The 10,517-nt window shown below is 35.8% G+C and overlaps 1 protein-coding gene across 1 annotated transcript; it reads right to left on the bottom strand.

Moving 5' to 3' along the window:
- Positions 1 to 8,226: 8,226 nt before the first annotated feature.
- On the bottom strand, positions 8,227 to 9,928 carry LOC141292136 (uncharacterized). Its single transcript, XM_073824086.1, has 4 exons — positions 9,811 to 9,928; positions 9,321 to 9,483; positions 8,899 to 9,192; positions 8,227 to 8,551 (listed from the first exon to the last, which is right to left on the bottom strand). Exons 1-4 carry the CDS (start codon positions 9,926 to 9,928, stop codon positions 8,227 to 8,229), a joined length of 900 nt encoding a protein of 299 aa, XP_073680187.1.
- Positions 9,929 to 10,517: the final 589 nt, after the last annotated feature.

Genomic DNA, 10,517 nt, shown 5'->3' with positions numbered 1-10,517 from the left:
CACTGATACAAAATCGCTTAAGAAATAACACAGAAGAGGATAACAACCTTTCGCAAGGCGACGCCATTGAGAGGTTTGTTTCACGGGCCTTTAGTGTAATTCATATTTTTTGCGCCAAATTTTAACACGTTTTGATTAAGTCTGTAAATTAAGATAAATTAAATTTTAAGTTTCAGTATAAAGATCAATCCGAAGACCAGTTTGAATTCTTGAAAGGGTTTTGCTAGACTATTAACGTTATACTCACTTTATGTGGCATACATTTTGGAGATAAAATAAATATGTGCTGGAACTGGCCAATATGCATGGGGGGGACTACTAGTTGTAAATATTATTCATATTTTTAAATAATATAGATGCAGAAAATAATACTTTATTTGAAACCTTTGAAGGCTGTCTCATTTATAAAACCTTCCACTTGGGTTCTGAGAGGATATGGGTCAACCAATGTTAAACTAACATTTTCTACAAAATTGTACAGGTCAACTTGTAAATCACTATTTTAAGCTTGCTGTTGTATACCAGGGGAGGTTAGGCAGATTTTAATGTATTGTTACTTGCCCAGTAAGTGAATTTTGATTTATTTTACCCAAATAAGTCATGGAGTGAAGCCATATATATATAATAATAAAACAGTTACTAATTGTTGCTCTTAGATTCTTTATTAAAGTCTTCTCTTAAAATGTCCTACTTGTAACTATACTTTTTTTTTACAGTCAAAGCTTAAGACTAGTTGTAGGAGCATTTATGAGAAGTTTTAAACATACAGGTTATATTTTGAAGATAAAAGTTAAATTCTAAATAGATTAATTTAACTCCACAGACTAAATTCACAGACTTTATACTGTGGTATTTTTGAAAAAAGACAAGAGCAGGTAATCCTAAACTCAGTAGGTAAAATGGACAAAACAATAACAGCTCACTGGGCTTAAAACATATAATCTACAACACACCTTCTTGTTTATGCTGTTATGTTTATTGAACAATTGTCTGTTTGAACTGTTTCATTAAAGACTGAGAATGTTCCGCAGCAATATCCCCAATGATACCTCAGCCACAAGTAGGCGGCAAGCTGCAAGACAGAGCATCATTAGGCTGTCTTTTATTGAAAACAGCAGTGAGCATCTGCTCACAACACAGCGTAAGTGCTTAAGTGTAAAATCTTTGACATTTGTGATATTTGTATTTTTAAAGGTAACTGTTTATCTTGAAATCTGCAGAGTTGACAGGAGGCGAAGGATCTTACCAGTTCAGTCGAGCTCAGTTTGCCCTGCATCAATTAAAGCATTCCCAGAGTTTTGGCAGGTCAGCAGTATATGTACGGTTAAAAGTAAGTATACAGAGTTACTGCATATGTTCAACATTTTGCCAATGGCATTGTGCAGAACAGGACATGTCTGTACTGTACTGTCTGTTTTGACAGGACGCATCAAGACTGACTGGTATACAGCATGAGAACAATGAGGTAAACTGTGAGAGGCATACTAGTATCAAAGTGTTTCTTTAGATATGCAGGGTTACTTATCACAATAATTTCAACATTAAACTTAAAAACACAAGTATCTCTCACAAAAGCAATACAGTTTTCTAAAATGCAAATTATTGAAAAAAATGTCAAAATATGTAACGCTTAATTATCTGTATACTAATTCACTGTATGTTTCTTGATAGAATTCTTTCAGTGGAACCGCAGAAACAATGCCAGACATTCCAGGAACAAGTGACAGGGTAAGCAAGAATTATTCTCCTCATCATTAAATCATTAAATGTATTAAGGACAATCAAAATGTTTTTGAAAAATTAAATAAACAAAACTTCTAACTAAGGTTTTACTAAAAACTGCTTTAAAGGGATAGTTCATAATTTTCATGAACACAGAGAAAGATATTTGGAAGAATGCTTATAACCAAAGAGTTCTTGGACCTCATTGACTACCAAATTGCTTTATACGTTTCTTTGTTCTGTTGAACACAAAAGAAGATATTTTGAAGAATGTAGGAAAGCAATTTTCCTACTATGTTAGTCAATAGGGGGCAAGAACTGTTTAGTTACAAGCATTCTTTCACATATCTTTTTCTGTGGCCAACCAAACAAGGCAATTTATACAGATTTGGAACAACTAGAGAGTAATTCATGACAGAATTTACATTTCTGGGTGACCTTTCCTTTTAAATATATTTATATAATTTGCTGTAGTATGAAATATCAATATAGATTTACAATCATTTCTTTGTATTAACCAAAAATCCTACAAAAATGGGTATGGCCCACACAGATCTCATCATCATAAAGTCAGTCAGAGGTGATGTAACAAAGGTTACAAAAAAAATCAACAAACTGAGAGATTTTTACTGTATAAAAATGGTAAATGGTGGACTCCAACATACCTGGAACAACATCTAATGCATCTCATGTGCTTGTAGAGGCCCCCTCTGGAATGCTGAGACAATCCTTGATCATTGGACTAACTGGGCTAAATTTCATTATTGATATTCTTTGTTTTGGCTTATCGTTACATTCTTAAAAGTTATATTCTTTGCAGTACAATCAGTTGCTTAATACTGAATAAAACCAATAGAGTTTAAATGTAAAAAACATCTAAATATGTTCATTATGTTTACAGGAAAATCGGCGACGCCAGATGGAAACCTTGGAACAAAGGCGAAGACAGGTTTTTATTAAATTTTTGCTATTTTTACCACATTTTTTGTTACACTGACATATGTTTGTTTATTTTTAAGAAAATTACTGAAAGGATGGTGCATATAAATAATATTAGTGAGCCAGAGCAAGGCATATTACTACAGTTTCAATACCCTGATGGTTCCAGGAAAACAAGGAGATTTTTGGAGTCTCAACCAATTCAGGTATTTGATGTTGAATTGTTTATGGTAAATAATGGACTTTTTCATTATCACCATATATATGGTATATATAATGAACTATATATCAGTTTCTAATGTTTGTGTAATTTTGTTTGTTGTGAAGGATCTGTTTGCATTTGCTGGTTCAGACAACATGGCCAGTGAAGTGTTCTCTGTACAGCTAGCCTGGTCATCAAACACAATACTTAGTACTGTTGATGGCAGTCTTTCCGATCATGAAATCAGTAGCCCCTAAACCTTGTACGTGCTTTGGATGTCAGGTGCTCAAATAGAGGTCAGTTTCACTTTTAAAAATATTTTTTAAAAGATAAACAAACGTTCTCACCTCTGTAATTTTAATTGTAATTTAGGGATTAACTGCATCCAGTGGTGCATCTTCATATAGCCAGTCGACTGCTCCTCAAAACTTAGGAACCACCCAAGTTTCTGTCCAGTCTACAGAACAGAATATTGCCTCCTCTCCTAGCCCAGCTCCTGTTCTTCCAGTAGAAATGGTCCTTTCTTCTCCCTTTCACCAAGAGCAACAGGAAACTATTGGTTCATGGTCAACACCATCACCACCGCCACCACCATCACCACTGCCACCACTGCCAAGGTCTCTAGTGTTATCACAATCTATTTTTAATCCCTGTTATGTTTAGTCTGAGTTAGGATATTGTTATGATTTTTTAAGGATTGGGTAGTATTGGCTAAGATTATTATGTAGAATTATTGTGTTCAATGTAAATTTTGCACTTACAATAATTATTAAATTTGGTTCCCATCTAGTGAAGTTATTTCTTCAGATTCCGAGGATGAGGCCATTGTGGATATGTTAACCTCACCTTTTAATTCTGACAACGAAAGCAGTGTGAGTATACCAAAACAGTCAAGAAAGAAACAAGAGAAAAGATACTTTCCTTTGCTACTAAGTTGGTTTTGCTTTCTGTAATCAATTAGGATGAAGTCAGTGCAGCAGATATCCTTAGGACATTTCAGAAGGAAAATCTTAATTTGGATGAAAGAATGATTGTGGTGGCCAGAAGAAGAAAGATTCTGCACAGTGCATGTATTGCATTAAAAAGCAGCTACTTTGCATGGCACAAATCCCCACAAATTGAGTTTGTTTGTGAAAGTGCTGATGACTACGGGGGACCCCGCAGAGAATTTTTTAGGTTAGGTTTATTTAATAAAAATACTTGTTGGCCTATTTTTGTTTGTTTCCTAAAAATACTGTTGTTGCTACATTAATTCTGTTAATTATTGTTTTTATTTTTTCTCTTTTTCGTGTGTTAGGCTTTTAATGCAGGAAGTTCAATCTTCATTTGGAGTATTTGAGGGCAAAACAGGGCAAGTGTTTTTTACTTATGACCAGTCATCTGTGGAGGTAAGACGATACTACACTGCAGGAAAGCTGATCGCTTGGTCCCTGATGCATGGAGGACCAGGAATCAAAGCTCTCGATGCCACATTATTCCAATTAATGTGTGGCCAAAACGTCAAGGTGGAGGACTTTGACTGGCATAATCTCTCAGATGGTGATACTCAGGATAAAGTGCGGCAGGTACCCATCTTACCACAGTTTGAAGGGATAGTTCACCCCAAAAAAAATTCTGTCATCATTTACTCACTTTTGAGTTGTTTTGAATCTGTATAAATGTCTTTGTTCTGATGAACACAGAGAAAAATATTTGGAATAATGCTTGTAACCAAACAGTTCTTAGACCCCATTGACTACCATACAAAAAAATTGCTTTATAAATGTCTTTATTTTGTTAAACACAAAAGAAGATAGGACAGGAAAGAATTCCTTGGCACTTTTGACTACCATTGTCCTTTTTCCTATTAGTCAGTTGTAGCCAATAACTGTTTGGTTCACCATTTATTCTTATACCTTTCTCTGTGTTCAATGACACAGATTTATACAAATTTGGAACATTTAGAGAGTGAGTCAATAATGATAGAATGAATGAATGAATGAATGAATGAATGAATGAATGAATGAATGAATGAATGAATGAATGAATGAATGAATGAATTTTTTTGGGTGAACTATCCCTTTAAGGCACTAATGTTTTCTAAGTCTAATGCCTAAATGTATATTTTTTTAAGGTTTTTCTTTGTAAGACACAAGAAGAACTTAATGAAATCAAGGCGAACCTTGGTGACTGGATTGCTGATTGTGGAGTCCCTGGAATTTACAGTGCAACACTTGATGACATAAGACGCATATATGGGCAGATGATAAAACATCACATCTATTTCAGGTATTGAACTAAAAATATTTTTAACAATGTTACTTAATTACAACATTTTTTATGTTTTCTAATGGCATACAATAAAATAATTTGTGGAATTTTCTCCTAACATAGAACAGCAGACATGGATTAATCAGTTCAAAGATGGCATGAACTCATGTGGGAATTTATGGAAGATTGTTGAAAAAAGGTCTTCCTTCCAGTGTTTACTAATCAGCAGAGAGGACTTACCAGAGAGGATTTTAGATCCCTGTTCACAGTTTGCTGGAGTGAGGCGGGTAGCAACCTTCGAGAAAAGGAGGAAGACACAATCTTCTGCTGGGAGCTCTTTCTGAACAAAATTCAAGGTAAACAGACTAGACTTTCAGTGTCATTAAAGGGATAGTTTACCCAAAAATAAAATTTCTGTCATAATTATCTCCCTCTTGAGTTGTTTCAAATCTGTATAAATATCTTTGTTCTGGTGAACACAGAGAAAGATATTTTGAAGAATGTAGGACAGCAAACAGTTCTGGTAATTGTAATTTTTTTCTACTTTTTCTACATTTTTTTGTCCGAAAACCCCATTGATTACAAATACTCATCAAAATATTTTTCTTAGTGTTCATCAGTACAATGAAAATGATGCAGATTTGGAACAACTAGAGAAAGAGTAAAGGATGACAGACTTTTTATATTTGAGTGAACTGTCCTTGATGACTAACAGATGATTAAATACTACAGCCTTGTGGTTGTTTTCAAGATTGCAGCTGCACACAATACATAAAAACAAAAATGTATATGTACCTACACTGTACATATTAGGACCATTTTAAAAGACAGCTTGGTTACATTTTTTGACTATTATTACTGACTGTGCACTAATAGACTTACCTGCTTCCAGTCTGGGAAAAGCAGTGTTGCAAAAAATACCTAACACTCTTTGAACTGTAATTGCTGTGTGGCCAGGTGCAACAGACTAGTTGTTATCAAAATGTTTACAGGTTCTTTCTAATTTTACAGAAAAACAATCACCAATCACCTTTGAGGAGATATTGGTGTTCATTACTGGAGCAGACAGTATTCCTCCATTGGGCTTGCAAGGACAACCATCCATCGACTTTTACACACCTGAAAATCGGAGGCTGCCATTTGCGTCTACATGTGGGATGGTCCTGTTTCTACCTCGAGGCATCCAAGAAGAGGAGGAATTAACTGACATGCTTAACACAGCACTCAAAGGGTACAGTGGTTTTGGAAAGATCTGAATAATTTGATAATCTGTTACTTATTGTTACTAACTTTTAGTTATAGTTGATTGATTATAGTTGAACATTTTAATAGAATATTAACTCGAGTTCAGCAAGGTGAATTTGTTTGCAAACCTTATTACTTATATGTTATTGTGAAACTGCAACAGAATATACAATATACATTAATTGTATTTGAAAAATGTAAACTTTAATTAGCATACAGTTTCATTACTGGAAAGTAACTTGGCAATTGTACATACAGTATTAATAGACCTTAAATAAACATTCATTTAAAAAACTCATGAAATCTCGTTCTTACATTTTTCTAACAAATTTGAAGAAATTAAAGGTATTCAAGTTAATCTTTTACAATAATATACAATCCTTGTGTGGTTTGGTTATGATTTTGATTTTTTTTAATATCCATTACAAAGAGCTTAATGAAATGCTGTGTAATATTGAGAACCCAAGGTTGTCAGGTTTTAAGACTATACAATACAAATTGAAAGAGTTGAATTGTATTATAGCTAATTACTCTCCCTCATTGTCAATATTTTGAAGGAAGTTAATAACTTGTTCTAGAAGATCAGTTCCTAAATCATCCCGCCTCCCACCAAGAGGGTTGACAAGCTGTACAAGTTGTTCCATGTGTCTTTGTTGGATGTTGAATTGGTTGGCAGGAATTTCAACAGCCTCTGGCCAGTGGAATACAGCATGAGAACCAGGAGGTGGAACAACTGCAGCTGGGGGAGTGTCAATTTCTTCAACTGGTTCCTCATCTGCGCCAAGAATTCCCTGTATACCAGTGTGGTTTCGATGTAGCTGTGAGAGACATCCTCTGATAAAGATCTGGTGGGGAGACATGTAACGTGCAGTTCTTAGCTTGTGGTGGTTCCACTGATTAACGAACAGTTGAAGATCTCTGTTGATTCTGGGTATATACACATAATGCAAAGCCCAGAGATGCATTTCACTAGAGCTGTCAATTTTACCCTCACTCTCCAAAATAGGGTTGTGCCGATAGACGATAGTATCGTGTATCGACGATAGTCAGAGATATCGCCTGTTGCTGATGCCTTTGACGATAGTTAGACGATTATTATTATTATCCGTCAACAAAGAACTTAACTTTAGCAATGCAGCACAGAGAGTCTGTTCTAGGATGCTTCAGAAACTTGCCGCGGTATAAACACACGCATAGAGAGACCACGGCGCCTTAACACACCTCGTGCAGTGAAAATGAGAGATTTTCATCATACAGTACGGTGGTAGATTCACTGATTCTAAAGGGAGTGTTATATTATATTTGCATTGCAGTCATTAGGATAACAGAGGTAGTAAAACCTGGTTCAGGCTGAATTAATTAAGATGTATCATAATCAGTCTGTATTTAGTAAACATAAACATTCATCTCAGTAACGTCTACAGGCGTTAATTAGAATTACGATGCGATCATATGGCACTAAACATACGCACGTGAATTACACGCGCATCACTTCTCCGCATCCAATATGAACTGAACTACAACATCACCCTCATGATAACGGTCAGACATACAGCGGTAACATTATAGCAATATGACGGGTAAAGAAAGATTCATTCATTTACATTCTGGCACGCACATTTACAACTCACTCACTGACGATAGCAGAGAATGAAACCGAAAGTAACTTGAACAACTCCGGCAGATCTACAGTGAGAGCTCTGTACACGCACAACTTAATCATATGTCAAGAGAAAAGTCTACCTTTACAAAACGAATAAGGAATATAGTACATAGATAATTAATTAAATTAGCACGATAGTATCGTGTATCGGCGATCTCTCAGGCTGACGATAGGGCGATATGAAAATTGAGCATATCGCCCAACACTACTCCAAAAGCAGGAACAAGGTGTAGTAAGTATTAGTGATGCCCCGCCAAACATCACCCCACAGTCTCTCAATCCTTTGATTGTGCGTGCTCCTTCCTCTCAGAGCACTTCCTCTGTTTGTGCCCCGGAAAACGTTCATAAAAAGACAGACTGCGTTGTTCTCACCTCCATTATCACAGCGAACTCTAGAAGGTAGTCCGTGTTTTCCAATGGCCTCTACAAAACTATCAAAAACAGTGTTGCTCCGATTATTGTCAGAAGCCTTCAAGAAAACAACAAGTCTGCTGTAACCATCAATTCCACCGTGTATGACAATTCGCCACCTTAAAAAAAAGGACATGATGACAGGATTATTTGAAAAAACCTCCAGTAGCATATATAAAATTATAACATTATGTGACATACTGGCTGTCATCTGTACTACATTTACATTTATTTATTTAGCAGACACTTTTAGGAGCTACCATGTTACTAGGAGGATTAAAGCTGTATTAGATTTGTTTGTATTTGAACATATCTGTGATATCACAGGAATATACTATATAATAATTCAAAAAGACTCTGTAACATATCTTAATAAATAATAAAAGCCAAAAATATGTCAAATGTATTTTAGGTTTTAACACAAGCTATTTTATCTCTGTAACCTAAGAGAAAAAATGTATAATACCTGATTAACTTGTGGTTGCCATCCAAATGCCATAATGAGTTTGGGCCTGCAACTTGATAAATTCTTCGGTGTAGTCTGCGTGTGGTGACCCTCTGGGCTGCTCCTATTGGATTGGTCCTGATCAAACTTTGTCGCACTCTGCGCCGCTGCACTACAATCCCCTGACCTGCCAGACGGGCTCTCACTGCTTCTGCCCCAAGCTCATCGTTGCCTCCAACTACTTCTCTGACCAGGTTATCAAGATCAGAGTCTGATAGATTGCTGTATCTGTCTCTAAGTGAAATGTTGTATTTCCTGTTAGAAAAAAAACACATTAGAGACACAATGGAATATTTGTTTTGTTAAATATCAAGTGAATAATGTACCCAATCCAACTCGGATACAAGGGTAGCATCTTTTACATCTGAGAAAAGTAACCTTACCTTAAACGTCGCTTTACAGTTCGTTTGGACACTCCCAAGATTTCGGCCATCTGTTTTGTTGAAAAATTATATTCCAGCAGAAAACGCAACTGCTCCTGTGTAATGGAATATTGTGGGCGACCAGAGAAACCCCTCACCAATGGAGCACTGTAAGCCTGGGGAACTAAAGTTAACAGAAGAATAAAATTAATTATAACACAAAACAGTATGGCCTGGTTTCACAGAGAGGGCTTAGACTAAGCCAGGATTAGGCCACAGTTCAATTAGGATATTTAAGTGATTATTATAAACATGCTAAGAAAAAAAAAACATTACTGGTGTGCATCCTAAAACAAAACAAAGGCACTGATATATTTTAAGATCAATCAGTGCAAGTTTCTTTCAGTTGAAACAGCTTAGACTTACATTTTAGTCTAGGACTAGGCTTAAACCCTGTCTGTGAAACCGGGGTATATTAAAATTACAGTCAATCTGACTATTTAGAGCATACCTTGGGGTTGAGGCAGTGTTTCCAGAATATCCATGAATTCAGACAGACTATTCAGGATACTATTTGCCGTTCCTGGATCAAGTAGTCGCACTCTAGACCATGCCACACTTCTGGCCATTGTCTGCATTCTGTAATTCATAAACATAACTAGATGTAGTAAAACTTGCAATCTTTATGTTGGCTTGAGAAAGAGAGAGAGGGAGACAGAGACCACAACCAGGAAATAACCATGCAATAAAATGTATGTGTTTTAAACATGGTTTCTAAAGCGAAAGTGTTCTGTGACAGTACAAATTACCAAATGTAAATATGCAAATATAAATACAGTAACGTTAATACAGTTTTTAAACGTGGCTTCTTGTCCCCAGTTTATGGTAACACAGAACGTTTAAAATAATTTTGACATAAAAAACACTGTTGTTGTAAGGCATGGCATTTATCTTCTATTATTTCATTTAGCATTTCAAGTTGCTGGAAGTCAGCCATCTTGTAAATGTAATATGTTTTGGACATACCTGGTTATGATGATATTCAAATCATCCTCCGTCTGATAAGAGGATGCCAACTGAACGCACTCTGTAAAAGTTCTTTGACAGTTGAGTTGAAATTTCTAAGAGCCATCGTAGAGAGCAATCCACTTTTCCACGTTACCGGAGACAAAAAACCTACATGAGTACAAACGGGATAAGATGACACAGCACTGACAT

Source organism: Garra rufa, chromosome 19, assembly GCF_049309525.1.
Source record: "Garra rufa chromosome 19, GarRuf1.0, whole genome shotgun sequence".
Classification (NCBI taxonomy): Eukaryota; Metazoa; Chordata; class Actinopteri; order Cypriniformes; family Cyprinidae; genus Garra; species Garra rufa.
Note: the sequence above shows the minus strand (reverse complement) of the source record. Positions and strands in the feature narration are given on the sequence as shown.